The sequence below is a fragment of the Mobula hypostoma genome, chromosome 20 (genome assembly GCF_963921235.1).
Source record: "Mobula hypostoma chromosome 20, sMobHyp1.1, whole genome shotgun sequence".
Lineage (NCBI taxonomy): Eukaryota > Metazoa > Chordata > Chondrichthyes > Myliobatiformes > Myliobatidae > Mobula > Mobula hypostoma.
The window spans coordinates 29,751,310-29,774,893 of NC_086116.1; the positions used below are offsets into that span (position 1 = coordinate 29,751,310).

The following is a 23,584-nucleotide window of genomic DNA, read 5'->3' on the forward strand; positions in this document are numbered from 1 at the left end:
CTGTCTCTACCTAGAGTAAATTGACCTAAAGGCAGAACATGATTATGTAACTGTACTCGTTCGCTTCTACGCTGCAACACGTGACAAATTACCCATAATAAAGGCGCAACACAAAATATAACACAGACAGAAAATAGATTCATGGCTCCTACTTCAAGTATTCAGCAATTTGTAATAGCAACTTTCTGAACAGAGTAAGGATGTATCAATTAGAGATGTGTTATCAGCTAGCTACAGGTAAGTAAAGGGCAACATTGGGGTGAAAAATATTGTTGCGAGTTACAGAAGTTTGCATTGTTAGGATAGGTCCTGAGTTCAGGAAGGTTTTACTGGCCCAATTCTTCTAATAGACACTGTCCTATGTAAGCCTGGCCTGCAAAGTTTTGGGAACTTGCTCCCGGCACTGCTTCAGAAATATTTCCTCTGAAAGCACATCCTGTCCAATGTAATTTATTGTCTACATCCTGGCTGTTCTTGCACAGACCAATGTTTTTGTCAGGGAGTTGACTTTATTCTCGCTGCCATGAAGTAAACTATGGCAAATTGATTTATTGTAGGTTAAACTAGTGTGTTCTTGTTAAATGGGACACATTGGAACCGATTCATTTTGGTGCAATTAGGCAGCAAAAGTTTCATGGAAATGGTTTAAAAAGGTATATTTAAAAAAAAGACAAACTACCATTTAACTGAGTAACAAATTATCTATTTGGATGAAATACAGAACAAATTAGAGCACTACCACTACTACTCCAGTTCTATAAAACTATTAGTTCCTAATAGTTATCACTGGAATTCATCCATTGTGCTGTGTTCTTCTAATTGACTGTAAATTAGCAAAATCAGTGCAGAAACTTAGTGTAGCTAATGGAATGCCTTTGTACAATGCTTTTGATGATCGCATCTGTCACATCTTCATTTTCATTTTAACATTTACGATGATTGTCGATACCTTCAAATTCTTTGTAGTTCCTAACCTGTAGTGAAATGTCATTTTCACTCCTGGCCATTTCTGGCATCTCCAAGCCTGAATGCTTGAAACCATAGTGGGAAAAATGATTCTGAATTCTTACTGCTTATTTCTCACCAACTATAAGTGACAAAAATCACACTTTTTTTTTAGACACAAGTACATGCAACTGGTTATATTTAAAATTGTTTGGCCACACAAGTGCATGTGATTAGCACTACTTAGAAACTGTTCGGCAACAGTCTCCTGTCCCAATTAAATGGAATAGTGTCCCAAATAAATGAAGGAAATGCTGGCTATTTTCTCGATTAGTTTTTGTTCTTTAAAAATTGGCCCAAATAGCTGGCCGCCCCATTTAATGGATGGCTCAATTAACTGGAATCCACTGTATGCAAACAAAAGGCTGTCCAGTAAAAGTGTGATTATGTCATAAAAAGCATATTACATTTAATTATTTTGTCCATATAGATTAGGAGTTTTTAACTGCTGTTTAGTAAAATGAGACGTAAGAATTTTCAGTTGTGTGAATAAAGCAGGATTTTATTTTTAATTTAGTGAGACTCGTCTTGTTGAAATTATGGAATCGCTGTGTGAGAGTTCTGACTTTGAATGTCATCTCATGGTGGAAACCAATGAAGAGCATATTGAACGTTGGTGGTTCACGATGTAAGTGATTTTCTGATTTGCATTTTTTTTTGTCTTACCAAACCTGGAGGATGGTGGGATGGAGATGTGTCCCTACCAGAGGAGGTGTGAGGAACTCCTTCCCTCCACTAGCCTACAGGGTCACCCTTGGGTAAGGTATAGCTTCTGCTCATGGTCACGTGAAGCCATGGGAGCAGATGGTGGATGGTCGTACGAGCAGCTGGTGTGTATCACAAGTTCTGGGTGTACGACCACTGATGCCAGACAGGCAATCTCTGAAGAGTATTGATGATGGCTGGGGTCATCTGTCTTGTAAAGACTCTGCCCAGAAGAAGGCAAAGGCAAACCACTTCTCTTCTTTTGGAAAAATGTGCCAAGAACAACCATGGTCATGGACCCTGACTGCCCACGTCACATAATGAATGAAAGGATTAGTTTTGAATGGCTTTATGCTATATTCTAGTGATGGAACTCCTGTGTTTTTTTTTGTAACTTCTATGCTAGGTGTTTGATCTGGTCAGGTCCTTGCATTCACCACCACCACTTGCACCCACTCTGTGTTTAAAAGTCACTTGGATACATACTTGAATAGGAAAGGTTAAGAGGGATATGAGCCAAATGAGGACAAATAGGATTATCTTAAGCACCACACAGAAAGTACTGGAGGAAGTCAGGTCAGACAGCATCTTTAGAATTGAATAAACAGTTAACATCAGGGGCCAAGACCCTTTTCTAAGACTGGAAAGGAAGGGGGAAGATGCCAGAATAAAAAGGTGGGAGGGAAGGGAGAATAGCTGGAAGGAGATGGGTGAAGTCGGATTGGTGAAAAAGATATAAGGGCTGGAGAAGAAGCAATCTGAGATAATGGAGTGGACCATGGGGGGAAAGGAAAGGAGGAGAGGATCCGGGGGAAGTGATAGGCAGGTGAGAAATGCTGGAGTGGGGAGTAGAGGAAGGGGGGAGGGGAAATACTTGGAATTCAAATCTTTGTTGACATAGATGTATTGGGCTCTAGGGCCAGTTTCTGTGCTGTATTACACTATGACTCTATCCTTTGAAATAGCTGCAGCCATTCTGTGAAGTATAGCACTCCAGAAGCTGTGGCTTGATCTCAGTGCTGGATCTTGAGGCTTTGCCAGAGACCACATCCCCAAACAAAACCCTCACAGTTATCAAAAAAAAGTCTTCAACTTTTTCTAACTGTCTCCAAGAACTCAAATTTATTACCCGAAGCCATGAGCTGCATTCAGTTTAGATTATCCACCCTGTCTGGTGCAGAACCCAGCATCTGAGGGTGAGTGTGTTGGTATCCAGTGTTCGCTCTAAGCTGTGTGGGTGCACGGCTGCGCAGTAACTGAAACGCTCCCGCGCATGTAGTCTTTGTTGCCAAGCAGCTGGAATTTTCTTTTATGTAATGCTAATATAATAAACGTATCGCAACTTTTACTTTGAAACATTTTGGAGCTTCAACATATTTAAATTGTCAGTGTTTCAATTTTCCTTCTAAATATTTTAATCTGGTTGTTGGTTCATTTATTGAAAAACAGCACAGGGTAGGCCCTTTGAACTGTGCTGCCCAGCAATCCCCCAATTTAATCCTGGACCAATTACGGGACAATTTACAATGACCAATTTGTCTACCAACCAGTGTGTCTTTGGACTGTGGGAGGAAACCAGAGTACCCAGAGGAAACCCACATGGTCACGTAGTGAATGTACAAACTTGGCTGGAATTGACCCTGTCACCTGTGCTGTAAATTGTTGTGCTAACCACTACACTACCGTGCTGCTCGTAGTATGCATGTTGCAGAAAAAAGCATTTTAAATGCTGTGCAGTTTTCAGGCCATATAAATAAATTTCCTCCTCAGACCAATGGTTGGTCCGCGCAGCTATTTAAAAATAAAATTAGAGGGAACATTAGTGGCACCTAACCTCAGCTCTTTCTTGCGCTGCGATAAACAGGCATAAAAATTGGGAATATGCTGATCTGCATACCTGGAATTGCTGGCTCATTCCTGTCCATTGCTGTAACTAAAACAAAATCTAGTGATTCTTGCAAGTGCACTTTTTTTTGTATTTACAGTGGCGTGCATTTGAAGGGGCTGAACCAGCAGGTTTCAAAGATAAATTGTATTTGCTGTTGAAACAAAAACACCCCCAGCACTATGAGAAACAGTGAAGGAGACTGACAATTTGTTCCTAAAGACTGTTCATTGTTATAGTGTGCCCAATGGTTCTGAGATGTATCGTTCTATCAGAGTGAACAATTTATGTTTCACATTTTGATACTCATTCATTCGATTTACTTTTTCTTCATCATAGGCAGAAAGAACATTCTGACTTCTTCCACTGGTTCTGTGTGGACACGATTAAAGTGTGCTGTCCAGCTGGAAGCTTTGGTGTAGACTGTGATGGTATGTAATGAACGGGTATAATTGCATTTTCTGATGACCTGACTTGCACGTATTGTAATTGTGATTACAACATTTACATTTTCTAAGTTTAAAAAAAAATAATCTGCATGAATTTGACAAAATATTTAAAGCAAAACACACAAAATGCTGGCAGTATCCGCCAGCCTGAGTCCCAATGAAGAGTCTCAGCCTGAAATGTCGACTGTTTACTCTTTTCCGTAGATGCTTCCTGGCCTGCTGAGGTCCTCTAGCATTTTGGGGGTGTTACTTTGGATTTCCAGCATCTGCAGTTTTTCTTGTGCTTGTGACAATATCTTTGTTTTAAATGTACCATTTTCTTGCGTTTGTGTAGTTTAGGAGTCCTTTTGTTTAATAACCTTCTTGGGGCTCCTTTAAGTAAGTACTTTGAGGTATATATACATGTACCTGCTAGACTGGGGTAAAAACTTTACATTTAAGCAGTTGGTGAATAATCGTAGTAGTTAATGTTTACCAGAATAGAATACCAAGGAAAGAAAATGAGGTTGAACAGGAGCAGCGTGAACTTAAGAAAGGAAAACCATATTGGACTAAGCTTTTGGAGTTTTTTTTAGGATAGGTCAAGGGGAGCTAGTGACTCAGAACCAGGTTTAATGTCACCCCCCCACATGTCATAAAGTTTATTATGCAGCTGCAGTACATTGCAATACATAATAAAAATTATAAATTACAGCAAGTTTAAAGTAAATTTATTATCAAAGTACATGCCTGTCACAATATACAGCACTTTCCTGTGGGCATACACAGCAAATCTCTGCAAATGCAAATATAAGTAACAAGAACATGAGATAGTTGTTATAGTGAGAGCATTGGTTATGGGAATAAATTAATTTTTCTCTGGTTGATTGAATGGGAAGGAGCGCTTTCACTAAGTGCATTTCTTGCACACACTCGCATGCAAGCATTGCCTTATCATTCTGCTGTTGTTGCACTGAGTGTATGCACTTCAATATCTTTCCCAGGTCTAATTTCATAATTCACCCACTGCCTTCCCTTTGCATTGCTACATACATTCAGAGTCAGACACCAAAGTTTAATATAATTTCGTCTTTATTTCTGGTTAAGTGCAAGTGTGCAATCGTGTTGAGCGTTCTGCTGTTTCACACAGTAGTTTTCCGGCTGTCCTGTGGCATCCACTGAATGATAAATTGATCTGATGTTCTCTGGTTGGTTTATGGTGCCTTTCCTGCCACGCAAACTGGAATATTCCAGTTCTTTAGTACTGGGGATGGGTATATGTTGTTTGCATTGTGTATTTAAGGTAATAAATTGTAGGCGGTATCTCAGGTAATGATGAGTTTGAGTACAGAGAGGAAATTAAGAACCTGGTGGCATGGTGCAAAGACAATAACCTATCCCTCAACGTCAGCAAGACAATGGAATTGGTTGTTGACTTCAGAAGGAGTAGCAGACTGCATGACCCAATTTACATCGGTGGTGCGCAAGTGGAACAGGTCAAAAGCTTTAAGTTCCTCAGGGTCAATATCACAAATGACCTGACTTTGTCCAACCAAGCAGAGTTCACTGCTGAGAAGGCCCACCAGCGCCTTTACTTCCTGAGAAAACTAAAGAAATTTGGCCTGTCCCCTAAAACCCTCACTAATTTTTATAGATGCACCGTAGAAAGCATTCTTCTAGGGTGCATCACAACCTGGTATGGAAGTTGTCCCGTCCAAGACCGAAAGAAGCTGCAGAAGATCGTGAACATGGCGCAGCACATCACACAAATCAATCTTCCGTCCGTGGACTCACTTTACACCGCACGCTGTCGAAGCAGTGCTGCCAGGATAATCAAGGACACAATTCACCCAGCCAACAGACTTTTCATCCCTCTTCCCTCCGGGAGAAGGCTCAGGAGCTTGAAGACTCATACGGCCAGCTTCTTTCCAACTGTGATAAGACTGCTGAATCGATCCTGACCCGGATCTGGGCTGTACCCTCCAAATATCCGGACCTGCCTCTCGGTTTTTTTTGCACTACCTTACTTTCCATTTTTCTATTTTCTATTTATGATTTATAACTTAAATTTTTAATATTTACTAATTTTACTATTTTTAATATTTAATATTTATAATCCAGGGAGTGGGAAGCACAGAATCAAATATCGCTGTGATGATTGTACGTTCTAATACCAATTGTTTGGCGACAATAAAATATAATACTTCTGTTGATTTTGTAATATGATTGCAGCTACATTGTGGGGTGCCTCATATTCTGATTTGTGTGTAATCTTAAGTAAACTCTGTTGATAATTAAAGATGGTATGTCCTGGTGCCAATAAAAGGAACTCATCACCCTCTCAGTGAGCTAGAGATTGGGGCCAGGAGTTCACACTCGACAAGTATAAGTACAGGGTTATTATTGTTCCTTGTAGATAACTTTTTGTAATATTGACATTTTTCTTTCCACTACTTTCACTAATTTTTGTAAGCTTGATTTTTAACACACCTAATAAACATCCTTGCACTAACGTGCTAAATGATGGCAGCCATTTTTTCCCTTTGGTAAAATTAAAGGTCATAACCCACATTTTTAACTACTGTAGCAGTAATGTAACTTAAGTACCTCAGCAATTAGTGCTTGGATCCAGCTGTTCTCATCTTGTGTCAACAATTTGATTGAGGGGGCAAAGTGCTACTTTCTAAGTTGATGATATAGAACTGAGTGTATTTGTACATGGGGAGGAGAAAGGATATAGAGAGATCTCAAAGATCTGTAGACTGTGATTGTACTAAGTGACCTAATTTAAGATTCTGAGGGGAGTTGACAGGGCAGATGCTGAGAGGGTGTCTCCTAGTGAGATTATCTAAAATAGGGGTTCCCAACCTTTTATATTTCATGCACCAATAACATTATGCAAGGGATCCGTAGACCCCAGGTTGGGAACCCGTGATCTAGAACTGAGACATACAGTGTCTGTAAAACATATTCATCCCCTTTAGAAGTTTTCATGTTTTATTGTTTTACATCAGTGGATTCAATTTGGCTTTTTTTTTGGACACTGATCAGCAGAAAAGAACTCTTTCATGTCAAAGTGAAAACAGATCTCTACAAAGTGATCTAAAATTTTTACAAACATGAAACACAAAGAGCTACACAGGAATGGCTTAGAAACAACAAAGTTAATCTCCTGGAGTGGCTAATTCAGAGTCCAGACCTCAATCCAATTGAAAGTTTGTGGCTGGACTTAAAAAGGCTGTTCACTCACAATCCCCATGCAATCTGACAGACCTCGACCAGTTTTGTAAAGAAAAATGGGGGGAAAATTGCAGTGTCCAGTTCTGCAAAGCTGATAGAGACCTATCTACAGATTCAAGCCTGTAATTGCTACCAAAGGTACATCTAAATACTGACATGAAGGGGTTGGGTACTTATGAAATCAATTATTTTGTGTATTACATATGTAGTTAATTTAGATCATTTTGCAGAGATTTGTTTTCACTGACACCAAAGAGTCTTTTTCTGTTGATCAGTGTCAAAAAAAGCCAAATTAAATCCACTTTGATTCAATATTGTAATACAATAAAACATGAAAACTTCAGGGGGGCGGGGGTGTGCATACTTTTTATAGACACTAACTCATGTAATACCTGTTAACTTTGAGATGAAGTGTAATTTTTTTTCCTAGTAGGTACAAATCTATGCATGTCATTTCCCCAGAATATCAGCTGCTGCTTGAGAAATGGTGGTAGGCTAAGGTTTTGCCCAAATGCATGAATGTTTTTGTTTTTTCCGGTAATTGCTACAAGGTCATTGGTTGTTTTTGATTTTTGGTGTCTAGGTGTTCAGTGTTTGTTTCCTAGCCTTCCAAATAGTTGTATAGATAAGTTTGGTTGCATCTGTTCAAGCTTATTGTCATTCAACCATATAAACGTATACAGCTAAAGGACACAACTTTTCTCGGACCAGTGTGCAAGACACTGCAAATAGTCATATTCAGCAAACAAAATACTTAATGCCATAATATGAAAAGAAAAATTATGTATTATATTGTGTTAATATTTTCTGTAGATGTAAAGGATGTATATTGTATGCGACTTGTAGTGAACTATACAACAATTCAGATAGTGGGGCATATATCTCTACCAATGAAGGTGTAAGGCACCCTATTCCTCTGCTAGCCTGCAGGTCACCCTTGAGTAAGGTGTAGCACCTAACCCCCCCCCCCACTCCACTCCGGATCAGGGTCATGTGAAGCCATGGGAACAGGTGCATATCACAAGTCACATGTCCTGGTTATGCGACCACTGACGCTAGGCAAGCACACTCTGAAGAGTAGTGATAGTGGCTGGAGTCACCTGTCTTGTAAAGACACTGCCCAGAAGAAGGCAATGGCAAACCACATCTGCAGCGATGCAGCACAGGGTAATCCCTTCCAGCCATTTGAGCCACGCTGCCCCAGCAACCCCTGACGAGCTCAATTAACTCTAACCTGGTAATGAGATAATTTACAATGAGCAGTTAACCTAGCCGGTGTGTCTTTGGACTGTCCAGATCACTGGAGAAAATCCATGCGTTCCACTGGGAGGACATGCAGAGACCCCTTACAGATGGCGCTGGAATTGACATCCGGAATGCCCAAACTGTAGTAGTGTTGCTCTAGCCACTGTTAATGTCACTGGCAAATTGTCTGCCAGCCATTAATATAAATCACAAATGTGCCTTTTTGTGTTCGTACAGATTTTAGTTAGGATAACGTTGGCATCGCAGGAACTTGGCATTGGTGTGCATGACAATCACCTGTATTTCTCACTTTGAGATTCCTTAATAGTGGCTACTGCAGGTGGGCACGCTTGTTGGGATGCAGTCGTATCCATTGCCACAAATCCTTCTGTGACCTTGTAAATTTGCCAACATTCTAAGTAATTACAGTTGGACACTGCATCCTCACTAAACTTTATGGAGGATATTAATCTTCAGGTCAGTGATTATTTTGCCTAAGTGGCAGCTTGTGAACAATAATGGTGTGTGATTTCAGGGTGTCCTGGTGGGATGGACAGGCCCTGCAGTGGGCACGGTACCTGTGATGGTGATGGGACGCGGGCTGGCGATGGCTCGTGCAGCTGCACGAAGGAGTACAAGGGACCAGAGTGTCTGGACTGTGCTGATGGCTACTACAGTGAATTCCAGAATGAAACAGATTCGCTCTGCACAGGTAAGCTTTCCTTTGTGTACTCCTGAACGATTGTCCTAAACTGCATCACAATTCACTTTTTTGATAGTTTACCAGTTGATCAAACAGGTGGGCACAGACAATTCATAGAAAATGAGGTTCCTTGTGTATAAATGGAATTGTGACCAGTTAATTTGGTGAAGTGGTCTGGTTGATATAAGCTTGTTTTAATAATTAAAAAAAATTGGAACTGTAATCTTAGATCGGGGGTTCCCAACCTGTAGCGCGCAAGACAAGCCAGAACCAAAACCGAAACAATTGCCGCTGCCGGTGACCCGATGGATTTGTTATACTTGTATGACGCACCCTCACTCTAATTGCTCCAAACATCAAGATGTATTCGATCCTTTATTGGGAATTAGCAGACATACAATCTGGAAGCAGTAAAACTTAAGCATATCCAAATGTAAGCTAAGTGTTATTGTGCAGTCACCAAAAGATATGACCTCCGCCAGTCCCCAGCAACTACAAACTGCAGTGAACAAAGCATGAAGATGTAACTTATTCCCTTCGCTTTTACCACGCCCCCACTTGTGTTGCCATAATAAATGAGCAATACAGTACAATTCAAAAAGAATTGGCTCCTACACCAATTTATTTTATGCCAAGGACCAATACCATTAAGCAAGGGGATGGTGGATCCCAGGTTGGGAACCCTTATCTTAGAGCAATATTAACCAACAATCATACATTTAATACCAAAGAGAAAAAAATTTGGATTGTTTTCTGCCTGTGAAATATATTTCTACTGAAATTCTGTTAAATTGAGAAATGGTACTTTTGAAATGCAAAAAAATCATTAGAACTGTATATCTAAAGTGTCTGTGTACACCTAATACTGGCATATTTGGTATGATTCTCTAAGTGATGAGTGTCACTATGAAACAATTAAATACTCTTTATCTGGTGTCTGCATCAAGTGGAGCAAGTATGGCGAGGTCTGGGGCAGAATGAACGTATTTGAACTCTGCTTCCACAAACTGTCTTAAGCAATGTGTAAAAGAGTGCACTTTTTTCTGCTTGCTGTTCAGCTGATGCTGCTGATCTGCAGATATGACCATAGATGGTGCTTTGGAGAAGGTGTTTTTAAATGACCATAAGACATAGGAGTCGAATTGGGTCTTTTGGCCCATTGGGTCTGGTCCACCATTCCCTCATGGTGTCTGATTTGTTAACCCTCTCAACCCCATCTGCCTCCTTCCCCTAATTTTAGGTGCTCTTACTAAGCAAAAACTTATCATCCTCCGCTTTAAATATACCCAAACGACGGCTTCCACTGCCGTCTGTGGCAATAAAGTCCACAGATTCGCCACTGTCTGGCTAACGAAATATCTCTTCATCTGTCTTAAAGGGATGTACTTCTATTCTGAGGCTGTGTTGTCTGGTCCTAGACCACATCACTACATGAAGCATCCTCTCCACATCCACTCTATCTAGACATTTCAATATTTGGTCTATTTCAGTGAGCTCCCCCCATCATTCTTCTGAACTCCAGCAAGACCCCAGGCCCAGAGCCATCAAATGCTCCTCATGTGTTAACACTTTCCCTCTGAGATCATAATTGTAACTGTCTTCTGGATCCTCTCCAATGCCAGCACATCTTTTCTTAGATATGGAGCCCAAAACTCCTCGCAACACTCCAAATGTGGTCTAAAGCTTCCGCATTACATTCTTGCTTTTATATTCAATTCCTCTCAATAAATGCTAACAATGGATTTGCCTTCCTCACAACTGACTCAACCTGCAAGTTAACCTTTGGGGAATCCTGCAGAAGGACTCCTAAGTTCCTTTGCGCTGCCAGTTTCTGAACTTGCTCCACTTGGAAAATAGCTTACGCATCTATATACTACTAAAACTGTCTTGCTCTGTGACCTCCAATTAGTGTAAACGGTGCATTACAGCGGCACTTTTTTTGGCTAAATCGAATTAAAATGTGCTAACTTGCAGAATGCAGGCAAAGTTCAGGGTTATATATTCGTATAAAATTGCTCATTCGCCAAAATAAACAGGCTCTCTTTTAACCCGAGACCCGATCGGCCATCATGGAAATCGGGATGCGACAGCCTGACGCATGCACACGGCCAGTCTCAGCAGCGACACCCACATTCTGCTCATCACCATCAGCATGTGCAGGATTGGGACAGACCTAACTGCCACCCATCAATACGAGATAATTAAATCTTATTGTAATGACGTACTTCGAGACACCCATGAAACCCTTTGCTGCAGTCAAAGGACAGCGGTGACTATATCACGTCCACTTAGGAGAGCGCCAACCACATCATCAAGAATAATCAGCATCCTTTAGTGTTACTGCTTCGTATCTTCTATCCAGCATTAGGGTAAAAGAAATGGTCAGCTTAATTATGCCACGTGGAAAGGGAAGGGGGACATTATGGTCAAGAGATGATGCCAAACATCGGGAAGTAGCAAGGAAAGGGAGAGAACAAGAATCGGATGAGGCCAGAGCCGCACGACTCCAGGATCAAAGAGTCAGGACAAAAAACGATGAGAGAAGAAGAGACAGAGGAGGAGAGGCATGCACGTCTCCAGGATCAGAGACAAACAACAAACAGCAGAAGAGATGAAGAGACGGGGGATGAAAGGGCTGCATGTCTCCAGAATGACAACGAGAGGCACAAGGGTTCCAGATAAACCAGAAATGATGCCATCAAAAGTGTCCTTCGTTAAATGAGGAGCAGCTACATTTGTATTGCTACGTGTCGTTCTTCTTCAATAAACTGAGGTTTTCTACTTCAGTTTCCAAAGCAAAGTGATACCAATAGCATTCAGGAAAATTTAATGTTCATTCTGGTCACATCAGACTGCACTATCCTTCTCTCAAAGGGTGCCCCAACGGGTTATCCTGTTGTCCAGTTTATTTCTAATGCTTCAGGAAGAAACCAGAGCACCCAGAGAAAACCCAGGCGCTCTACGGGGAGAATATACACACTGCTTACAGAGGACACTGGGATTGAACTCTGCACTCAAAGCAAATAGATTATCAAAATACATACATGACACCATATACAGCCCTAGATTCTTTTTCTTGTGCACATGCTCAATAAATCCATAATAGAATAATAACCATAATAGAATCAATGAAAGCCACACCAACTTGGGTATTCAACAAGTGTACAAAAGCCAAACTGCAAATACAAAAAGAAAAGTAAATAATTAAATAAGCAATATATATTGAGAACTTTAGATGGAATCCTTGAGAGTGAGTCCATAGGTTGTGGGAATATTTCATTGCTGGGGCAAGTGAGTTTGAGTGAAGTTACCCCCTTTGGCTCAAGAGCCTGGTGGTTGTGGGGTAAAATGACTGTTCCTGAACCTGGTGGTGTGAGTCTTGAAACTCCTGCAGAGCGAGAAGAGAGCAGTTCCTGGCTGGTGGGGGTCCCTGATGCAGGATGCTGTTTTCCTATGACAGTGCTTCATGTAGATGTGCTCAGTGGTGGTGAGGGCTTTACGTGTGATGGACTGGGCCGTATCCACTACCACTTGTAGAACTTTCCATTCAAAGGCATTGGTGTTGCCATACGAGGCTGTGATGTAGCCAGTCAATGTACTCTCTTGCATGCATCTATAGAAGTTTAGGAAGTGGAGCAGTTGCTTTACTTTCTTCGTAATCATTTTTATCATTTCTTAATGTATGCATTACTGAATGACAGTAAAAGGGGACTGCGTGTCCTCATAATCATAATAATAATCTGATTCCTAAGCTCTGGAACCTGGGCCTTGGCACTCTGATCTGCAGTTGGATATTCAACTTCCTCACAGACAGGACCCAGGCTGTAAAAATAGGGGACAAGCTCTCCTCTACAATCACTCTGAGCACTGGTGCCCCACAAGGCTGTGTACTCGGCCCCCTGCAGTACTCACTGTACACCCATGATTGTGTAGCCAAGTTTCCATCAAACTCAATATATAAGTTTGATGATGACACCACAATTGTAGGCCGTAGCTCGGATAATGATGAGTTTGAGTACAGAGAGGAAATTAAGAACCTGGTGGCATAGTGCGAAGACAATAACCTATCCCTCAATGTCAGCAAGACGAAGGAATTGGTTGTTGAGTTCAGAAGGAGTAGCGGACCACACGACCCTATTTACATCGGTGGTGCGCAAGTGGAACAGATCAAAAGCTTTAAGTTCCTTGGGCTCAATATCACAAATGACCTGACTCGGTCCAACCAAGCAGAGTCCACTGCCAAGAAAGCCCACCAGTGCCTTTACTTCCTGAGAAAGCTAAAGAAATTTGGCCTGTCCCCTAAAACCCTCACTAATTTTTATAGATGCACCGTAGAAAGCATTCTTCTAGGGTGCATCACAACCTGGTATGGAAGTTGTCCTGTCCAAGACTGAAAGAAGCTGCAGAAGATCGTGAACACGGCGCAGCACATCACACAAACCAATCTTCCGTCCGTGGACTCACTTTACACCGCACGCTGTCGGAGCAGTGCTGCCAGGATAATCAAGGACACCACCCACCCAGCCAACACACTTTTCGTCCCTCTTCCCTCCGGGAGATGGCTCAGGAGCTTGAAGACTCGTACGGCCAGATTTGGGAACAGCTTCTTTCCAACTGTGATAAGACTGCTGAGCGGATCCTGACTCGGATCTCGGCCGTACCCCCCAAATATCCGGACCTGCCTCCTGGTTTTTTTGCACTACCTTACTTTCCCTTTTCTACTTTCTATTTATGATTTATAATTTAAATTTCTACTATTTACTATCGATTCGCGCTCCCTGGAGTACAAAGCACAGAGTCAAATATCGCTGTGATGATTGTACGCCCTAGTATCAATTGTTTGGTGACAGTAAAGTAAAGTAATTGCAACTTGCGTGTTGGGCTCATGACCCAAGAACATAAGAAAGAGGAGCAGGTGTAGGCCATCCAGAATGTCACGCCAGCTCCACCATTCGATAAGATCGTGACTGATCTGGCCCTGGACTCATCTCCACCCACCTGTCCCTTCTCATAACCCTTAATTCCCCAATTCTGCAAAAATCTATCCAACCTTGTCCAATCTCTCCAACCTTGTATGACAAGTCCTACAAAATAATAACACTGAGGAATTTAAAGTTGCTAGCCCTCTCCACCTCTGGTCCTCTGAGGACTGGCTAATGGGCCTCTGGTCTCCTTCTCCTGAAGTCAATAATTGGCTCCTTGGTCTGTGTGGATTCAGAATTGGCTTGCTCACGGCATTAGATGCTCCGTTTTATTACTGAAGGTCTGTGACCAGTGGTATTCCACAGGTATCTGTTCTGGGACCCCCTGCTCTTTGAATTATTTTTTATAGATGACTTGGTTGAGCAACTGGAAAGGTGGGTTATTAACTTTGCTGATTACTTGAAGGTTGGTGAAGTTGTGGGTATTGTAGAAGGTTCTATAGGTGTGTAGTGGGGAGTATATTGACTGGCTGCACCACAGCCTGGTATGGAAACATTAATGCCCTTGAAACACTACATAAAGTAGTGAATATAGTCCAGGCCATCATGGGTAAAGCCCTCCCCACCATTGAGCACATCTACATGAAATGCAGGAAAGCAGCCTCCATCATTAGGGATAGGCACCACCCAAATTATGCTCCCTTCTTGCTGACATCAGGAAGAAGGTACAGGAGCCTCAGGACTCGCACCACCAGGTTCAGGGACAGTTATTATCCCTCAACAATCAGGCTGTGAACCAAAGGGGATAACTTCACTTGTCGTATCATTGGGGTTGCTGGGGTGGCGTGGCTCGAAGGCCTGGAAATTTTCTGGATGTTTGGGAAACTTAATGGAACCAATTAAAGCATCATTTTTATTATTTCTTTTTGTATTTGCAGAGTTTGCTTTCTTTTACACACTGGTTGAAAGCTCTAGTTGGGTACTCTATTATTGATCCTGTCGTGGTTATTAATCTATAGGTTCATTGAGCATGGCCACAAAAAATGAATCTCAAGGTTGTATATGGAGACACATGTACTATGATCAATTTCCTTGAACTTTGAGTTTGTCACAGACTGCAGTGGGGCATTGATAGAGCTGGGCTGAGAAGTAGCAGGTGGAGTTCAACGTGTAAAAGTGTGAAGTGATTCCTTTTGGAAGGTCAAATTTGAAGGCAGACTGACAAGGCTCATGGCAGGATTCTTGGCAGTGCGGAGGAATCTAGAGACCTTAGAGTCTTCATCCATAGATCCTTCAAAGTTGCTGCGCAAGTTGATTAGTGTTGTTAAGATGATGTATGGTGTGTTGGCTTCATTAGAGGGGGTACAGATGTTGCAGCTCTATAAAACCCTCATTTGACCACATTTGGAATATTGTGTTCACTTCTTGTTGCCTCATTATAGAAAGGATGTGGAAGTTTTAGAGGGTGTGGAAGAGACTTACCAGGATGCTACCTGGACAAGAGGGCATGTCTTGTGCAGACTGGTTGAGCAAGGTATGGTCGGTCCCCCGCTCCCGCCCCCCCCCCTCGGCGCACCACTCCTCACACTGACATTTGGCAGTATCTTTCCCTTTTGTTTTACGAGGTCGAGTTGCAGTCTCCACACTGAACCTGGCACGGATGGAAAACATACTCGGGAGCGGCCCCAACTGGGTTCAAACCCGGGAGCCTCCGTTCCAGAGTCCGGCGCTGATGTCATTGCGCCACCATCTGGCCCAGTAGGGCTTTTTTTCTTTGGAGTGAAGGAGGATGAGAGGTGACTTGATAGAACTATACAAGGTGACATGAGGCATACAGTAGATCGAGTGGAAAGCCAGAGATTTTTTTTTTCCCCAGGGCAGAAATGGCTAACAATACAGGGCACAATTTGAAGGTGATTGCAGAAAAGTGTAGCAGTGATGTTAGAGAGAGATGGTGCGTGGAGTGCCCTGCCATGTTGGTGGTAGAGGCAGATACATTAGGGCCAACTAAGAATCTCAGACTGGCAATTGGATGATAGAAAATAGAAGGCTGTGTAGGAGTGAAGGGGTAGATTGATCTTGGAGAAGATTACAAGGTCAGTGCATCATGGACCGAAGGATATGTACTGTGCTGTTAAGATCCATGTTCTATGAACTATGCTTCTTTTCAATTTAGTCTCCAAGTTGCTTTTTTCCTTTCTAAGTACTCTCTTACTTATTCTGGAGTCTTCACTAACCTGTCCAGCATTCTCCTTCTTTACTTTAGTCATACTTTTCCATGCTTTTGAACCCACTCATCACTATCAGCAGCTGCATTTTGTGGTATGTTCATGATGTTGGTGATCAAGGTCTCATGACTATCATTCTTGACAAATTTTTCTGCAGAAGTGCTTTGCCATTGTTGCCTTTACAAGACAGGTGACCCCAGAGATTATCGGTGCTCTTCAGTGGTCACAGGACCAGCAGGTGCTGCACCTTACCCAAGGGTGACCTGCAGGCTAGTAAAGGGAGAGATCACCTTAAACTTCTTTAGTAGAGACGCATCTCCACCTTGTCACCCATTGAACCCACTATTCAGTTTAAAGCCCTATTCAGTCCTAGTAATATGATTCGCCTGGACCCTGGTCCCAACATCATTTGGGTGGAGCCGTTCATGTTGGAACAGCTCTCTTTCCCCCAGTACTTGTGCCAAGAATTCATACTCATTTCTGCAATATCTTTAGGCCACACATTTAACTTGCTGCTCTCACTAACCCAGTGCCAGTTTACTCGTGGCTCAGATAGCCATCCGGAGGTTATTAACTTTTTATTGTTCTGCGTTTTAATTTAGTCCTTGAACCACAGTGCCACCGTTCAGCTTGCTGATCCTTCCTGCTGCAGCTACCACTCTTATCCTGGCAGGGAGCAGCCGTCTCAGACAGGTTCGTCTGCCCAAGGACCAAGGCTCCTCCAGCACAACCTTTCGGATCCCCTACCTTCCTCACTCACAGTCCCTGGCCCTTGACCGAATTTTTGAAGCAGTTAACCAAATGGGTGTAACTGCCTCTTGAAAGAGTGTCCGGATAACTGCCTAGCCCCCCTTCCCCGATGCCCTGACGCATTGCAGTGTTTGAAACTTAGATGCCAGGTCATTAGCTTTGAGCCCAAGTTCTTCGAGCAGCCAACACCTGCTGCAGACGTGGTCACCAGGAACCAGGGTTGCCAACTTTCTCACTCCCAAATAAGGGACAAAAGTAGCAGTCGTATACAGGACACGTGTTTACCCCGAGAAAGACTACCATGACCATGAAGCCTTGCACGGGCACCTGTGTGCGCATGCGTGACGTACCGATTTTTTTCCTCTACAAATTGGTTTTGGCGATTCTGTTCAGTGAAACTACACTACATACATTATTTCTACTTTATATAGGCTGTGTATTTATCATATCATTTCTGCTTTTACTATATGTTAGTGTTATTTTAGGTTTTATGTGTTATTTGGTAGGTTATTTTTTGAGTCTGGGAACGCTCAAAAATGTTTCCCATATAAATTAATGGTAATTGCTTCTTCGCTTTACGCCATTTCGGCATGAAAGGTTTCATAGGAACGCTCTACCTTAGCGGGGGAAATATGGGACAAGGGCGGTCCCGTATGGGACAAACCAATTTAGCTCAATAGACGGGATGTCCCGGCAAATACGGGACAGTTGGCAACCCTACCAGGAACCACAATGGAGACCGCCAGCTGCCACATCATGCAGATGCAACACATCTTCTGATCTTTTATCCCTACTGTAATTCAAGTCATTTTTTAGTTAACTTGTTTGTTTGTTATGTACCATGTCATATGACATAGGTGATCATGGTCTATCTTTGACTCTGATTATTTTTGGCAAATTTTCTACAGATATGCATCAGCTGCTCATATGACCATCCACCACCTGCTCCCATGGCTTCACATGGCTCTGATCGGTGGGGGGGGGGGTGCATTTGCTGCGCAGGTGCTACACCTTGCCCAAGGGTGATCTGCAGGCTAGTGGAGGGAAGGAGCACCTTGCTCCTCCTTTGATAAAGACATGTCTCCACCCCGCCGTCCATTTAAGTAACTACTGCATTTTTAAAAAGGATCTGACTCACTTGTACCATCTTGCTAAAGCTTCTCCAGTCAAATCCTCGAACCTCAGACCTGGCCCACTCACACAATGGCCATTCCAAAAATTGACTTCTCTGCCTCTCCTCACCAAAGCCTCAGTTCCCATAATGGCCTCTGTCCGCTCCCACAGTGGCCGCTCTGCTTGTATCTAGAATTTTATTGACCTTTGCCAATTGCCTAATAACTGATTCGATCTCAAACTAAGCAGAAATCCCCAAAAGAACAGGCTTGCTTTTTAAATCTGCACTACTCACTAAAAGTAATGGCTCAGGCAATCTCAAACTGTGCAGAGGAAAAAAATGACACAGAATAAGCCGATGTGGAAGCAGTAGGCCGAAAGACATTCAATCCTGATTCTAATGTTGCATATTAGCTTTAAACTTTGATATACCAAATAACTTATAAGCCCAATACTCAAGACCTCTGTTCCCAAACTGACAGTGACTTCAGCATATCATGGAGAAGTCAGCCTCCCTCCAAGGTCTATTGTCTACAGTGGTTAAGTAGCCAATCTAACCAAAGGTCCCACCTACCCTGGATAATCACTCTTCTCTTCTCCCCTCTCAGCCTTCAGGCAGAAATAGAAGACCCTGAAAGCATGTACCTCCAGGCTCAAGTGCACCTTCCATTTTCTGTTATAAGACTATTGGGTAGTCCCCTAACATGGTAAAATGGGCATTTGACCTCATAATCTTCCTCATTGTAGCCTTGCTGCTTATTGTCTACCTGACCACAATTTTCCTGTAATATGTTTTATTCTGCAATCACTCCCACCACTGTGCAAAAGTCTAATTACCTGTCCAAATACTTGTACATATATTTTTAAAAATTTCTTGGTCTCTATCACGACCTTAAGTCAACTAGGAGGAAGATGCTGTGGCAAGGTAAGTTGCTTTTACCGTCGCATACTGATGTAACAAACCTGTTTTGTTTGCGGTCCGTGCAAATAATTTATTGATAATAGTGTGTTGAGGTTGTACAAGGGAAAACAATAACAAAGCAGAATAAAAGACATTACAGGAAAATTGTGGTCAGGTAGACGATAAGATGCAAGGCTACAACAAGGAAAATTGCAAGGTCAAATGCCCATTTTTATCATGTTAGGGACTACCCAATACTCTTGTAACAGCAAACGGAAGGTGCCCTTGAGCCTGGAGGTACATGCTTTCAGGCTCTTCCTGGCCGGTGGTCTCACTGAAGATCTCATCTGCCCGTTCTGCCAGAGCTGACTTTGCGTGCTAGGATAGGCAGCCCTATTCATTGGGGTATGAGGCCGCCAGCTGCCCTCACCTGGTTTATCTCACCTGCTGAATCAGTGTACCGGGTGTGGCTGCTGTCGCATGCAAACAGCTACTTGGAGCCACAGGTGAGAGTTGGGTGTCCGGTGGGGACCAAAGGTGAGTGAGTGGCCCCAGAATAGAAATGACAAGCCCCCTGACCAGAGGCGCTACCCCTCATTGGACACCCCATACACCCTTTGTGCACACATATACACAAACATACATACACATACCATGGGTGAAATGGGCTGCATTCTGTCCTGTATATTTCTAAGAGCTTTGAGAATACATTTCCATGTCTGAGGCTAGAAATTGTGGAATCGAGAACCAAAATGAAATGTCTTCCTTTCCAGTGAGTGGGCTTGCAGTCAGTTATATAAAAATATTTTGCTTTGCACAGCTTGTCATCCTGCCTGCAAAACATGCAGTGGCCCGTCGAATCACAACTGCAGTGAATGTGCAAATGGCTGGGTCGAAACAGTCACGAATGAAGACGGAGTCGCATGTGATGGTAAGCACACCTGTATTACAGTGCTGTGCATTGTGCTTTCCCGGGTTTCCAGTTTTGGGTTACAGGTACCTTGAAAACTCTTCAATGCTGAAATTCTCCCAATACTGATGATGCTGCCTGTTATTATCATTGAATGAATAAACTTTCTCCTGTGAGCTTCTGAACTCTCCAAATGGTCCTTTAAGATTGTCAATCACAAACAAGAGAAAATGTGCAGATGCTGGAGATCGAAGCAATGCACACAAAATGCTGGAGGAGCTGAAGGATCTCAGCCCAAAACATTGACTCTACTCTTTTTCCATAGGTGCTGCCTGACCTGCTGAGTTCCACCAGCATTGTGTGTGTGTGTGTGTGTGTGTGTGTGTGTGTGTGTTGCTTTGTGATTATCAAGTGTTTTTTGTTTGTTTAATTATTGATCAATTAATTGATTTTGTATATAGAGAGAAAGCCATGCTACCCCAGAACCCCAGTTAATCCTAACCTCATGGGGCAATTTATAATGACCGATGAACCTACTTTGGACCGTGGGAGGAAACCAGAGCACCCAGAATAAACCCACGCATTCCATGTGGAGGACATACAGACTCCTTTCAGATGACGTTGGAATTGAGCTCCAAACTCCGACACCCCGAGCTGTAATGTCGCTCTTACCTCTAAGCTACTGTGGCACCCCACATATACAAGTACTCAGAATTTAATTTAGATGTTCTATAAATTCTCTCTTTACTCCACCCCCCCCCTCCACACACCAGCCTGTAGTTTCTACTAGTCATTAATAGGAGCATTTGGTATTATGGTTGGTAGTTGATTAAGTGCATTTACTTAACCCTTATATACTGTTTGGGTCAAATTTGACCCACTTTGTCATTTGCCAGCACTAAGAACACCCTAAATGCCATTTTTTTAGCCGAAATTTGATGACTTTTCCTAGTGACCCAAAATGCGCAAAAATGAAAATAGTAAAAAATTTTTAAAACGGGTGCTACAAATTTTTGTACAGTGAGGCTATTCCGGGTCAAATTTGACCCGTATCTTTTGAAATGGATTTTTAGATCTCTGAAACATCAATGAATGGGTGATTAATCCTTAATTAATGTCAGATAGGCTATTTATACATTCTAAATAGATCTGTGGTTCAAAATTTGATATAGACGCTTGTTATGAGGGGATTCTTGGGCCAGGTCAAAATTGACCCAGACCATACTGTGAAGGGATAGAATATGAACAGGTTGCCTGGGTTAAGTGCTGCAAAAGTAGGTTGCATCTATATTTTGTATAAACTTGATTGGGAAATACTTGCACTGCCACGTTCCTGCCAGCAGATGGCTGTAGAGTTGTATTAAATACAAAATGTCTCATTAGCTCTCGACATGGAGAACAGATACAGATAATAGTGCTGAAAGTACCCAAAGCCATGTCAGAAAGATTTATTGTGGTACCATCATTTGTTGCGAAGTATCCTGTGCTAATGTGTGATTGACTTGAGTGGGGACTTTTTCCATATCAGATAGTGTTCCTTTGGTATCTGGTTTTTTTGTTCTTCAAAAAAAAATGCAGTGGTGGAGATAGCCAACAAGTCAGACAACATCTGCAGAGTGAGCAAAAGATCAATGTAGAAGGCTGTGAGCTTTCTTCACAATAAGAAAACTTGAGGAATGCATGTCTTTTAAACATTAGAGACAGAGAGTGGAGAGAATAATGTCTTTCACAGGATAGAATCAAAAATGACACACTGATTTAGTGTGTAGGTAAGGGTAGTTTTGAAAGCTTGTTAACAAGCTTCCTTTAACAAGCCTGCAAAATCTTCTCCTGATTAACACCAATTTCTGTCACCCATCATTTCCTGACCTTCTTGCTATCAGAAATATTCTTTGTTCATTCTAGCTCTCCCTTCCCAACAAGTTTAAATACAACTGTTTTCTAAATGTTCCAGATCTGAAGAAAGGTCATCAACTGAAATGTTAACCCTCTTCCCCTCACCACAGATACGGCCTGACCTGCTGAATGTTTCCAGCATTTCAAGCTTTTTATTTCAGATTTCCAGTATCTGCACGTTCCTTTGGCGGTTCAATTGCTTTCATATCCACTGGCCATCTTAAATGTCTCTACTTGTTTTGCAGACGTTGACGAATGTGCAGCAGAAACCTTTCCATGTAAAGAGCACAAGTATTGTTCAAACACGGAAGGGTCTTATTCCTGTGAAGGTACATCTGTTTCCTTTGCCATAATGTATTTTGATTTTTAAATAACACACACAAAATGCTGAAGGAACTCAGGAGGTCAGATGGTATCTATGGAGGGAAGTAACTAGTGATGTCTCAGACCAGGTAAGAGTCTTTGCCCGAAACGCCACTGTTTCTTTCCCTACATAGATGGTACCTGACCTGTTGAGTTCCTCCAGAATTCTGTGTGTGTGGCTTAAGATTTTCTTTGTGTCCTTGATTGTTGAGTGTCTGGTTGCTTGCTGCTGTAAAAATGTGCACTACATTCCGCCTCCAGTGTACGCCTGGAAACAGCTGGTACATATAGCGTAATCGTTCTGCACTCCAGTGTCGAAATTTAGAGACAGCAATGTTCCATTCATGCCCTGACAAAACGACTCCTTCCTAACTACAGTGGAAGCCATGAGGAAACTTGAGGTGGTGAAAAGTACGACCTACACCAGTAATGCATTCTGCTGCCACTCTCTGCTTGTTTCGGAATGACTCTTTAGTCTAAAGCAGGGGTTCCCAACCTGGAGTCCATGGACCGTTTGCTTAGTGATATTGGTCCATGGCATAAGAGGTTGGGAACCCCTGATCTGAAGGGAACACTATTACAGCTTGGGGCATTCCAGAGTTTGGAGTTCAATTCCAGCACCGTTCTGTGAGGAGGACATGCGTACAGACTCCTTGTGGAACGTGTGGGCTTCCTCTGGGTGCTCCAGTTTACTCCCACAGTCCAAAGACATGCCGGGTAAGTTAATTGGTCATTGTAAATTGTCTCGTGGTTAGGTTAGGGTTAATCGGGTGTCGGGGGTTGTGCGGCTCGAAGGCCTGGAAGTTTTCTGGATATTTGGGAGAGTTAGTGGAACCAATTAAAGCATCACAGTAGCCTAGCTGTTAACACGACGCTATTACAGCTCAGAGCATCAGAGTTCAGATTTCAATTCGATGTCCTCTAAGGAGTTTGTATGTCCTCTCCATGGAATGCATGAGGTTCCTCCGGCTGCTCCAGTTTCCTCTCTCAGTCCAAAGATTTACTGGCTAGCATTGTAAATTGTCCTGAGGTCAGGCTAGGATTAAGTTGATTGCTGGGTGACACAGCTCAAGGGCCCTGAAGGACCTCTTCTGCACTTTATCTCAATCAATCAATTTAGGTGTTTAATTCTACCGTTTCATCTTGGCTGATCCATTTTCCTCTCAGCCCCAATCTCCTGCCTTTTCCCGTACGCCTTCGTGCCCTGACAAATCAAGAATCTATCAATCTCTGCTGTAAATATACCCAATGGCTTGGCTTCCACAGCTGTGTGTGGTGACGAATTCCACA

The 23,584-nt window shown here is 42.5% G+C and overlaps 1 protein-coding gene across 1 annotated transcript in view; it reads left to right on the forward strand.

Moving 5' to 3' along the window:
- creld2 (cysteine-rich with EGF-like domains 2) overlaps positions 1-23,584 on the forward strand; it is a 37,892-nt gene that overhangs the window by 5,525 nt on the left and 8,783 nt on the right. The window contains exons 4-8 of the mRNA XM_063072588.1: positions 1,523-1,633; positions 3,935-4,026; positions 9,044-9,220; positions 19,946-20,056; positions 22,177-22,260. Coding sequence (XP_062928658.1) covers positions 1,523-1,633; positions 3,935-4,026; positions 9,044-9,220; positions 19,946-20,056; positions 22,177-22,260 — 575 coding nt within the window. The remainder of the gene's footprint in view (positions 1-1,522; positions 1,634-3,934; positions 4,027-9,043; positions 9,221-19,945; positions 20,057-22,176; positions 22,261-23,584) is intronic.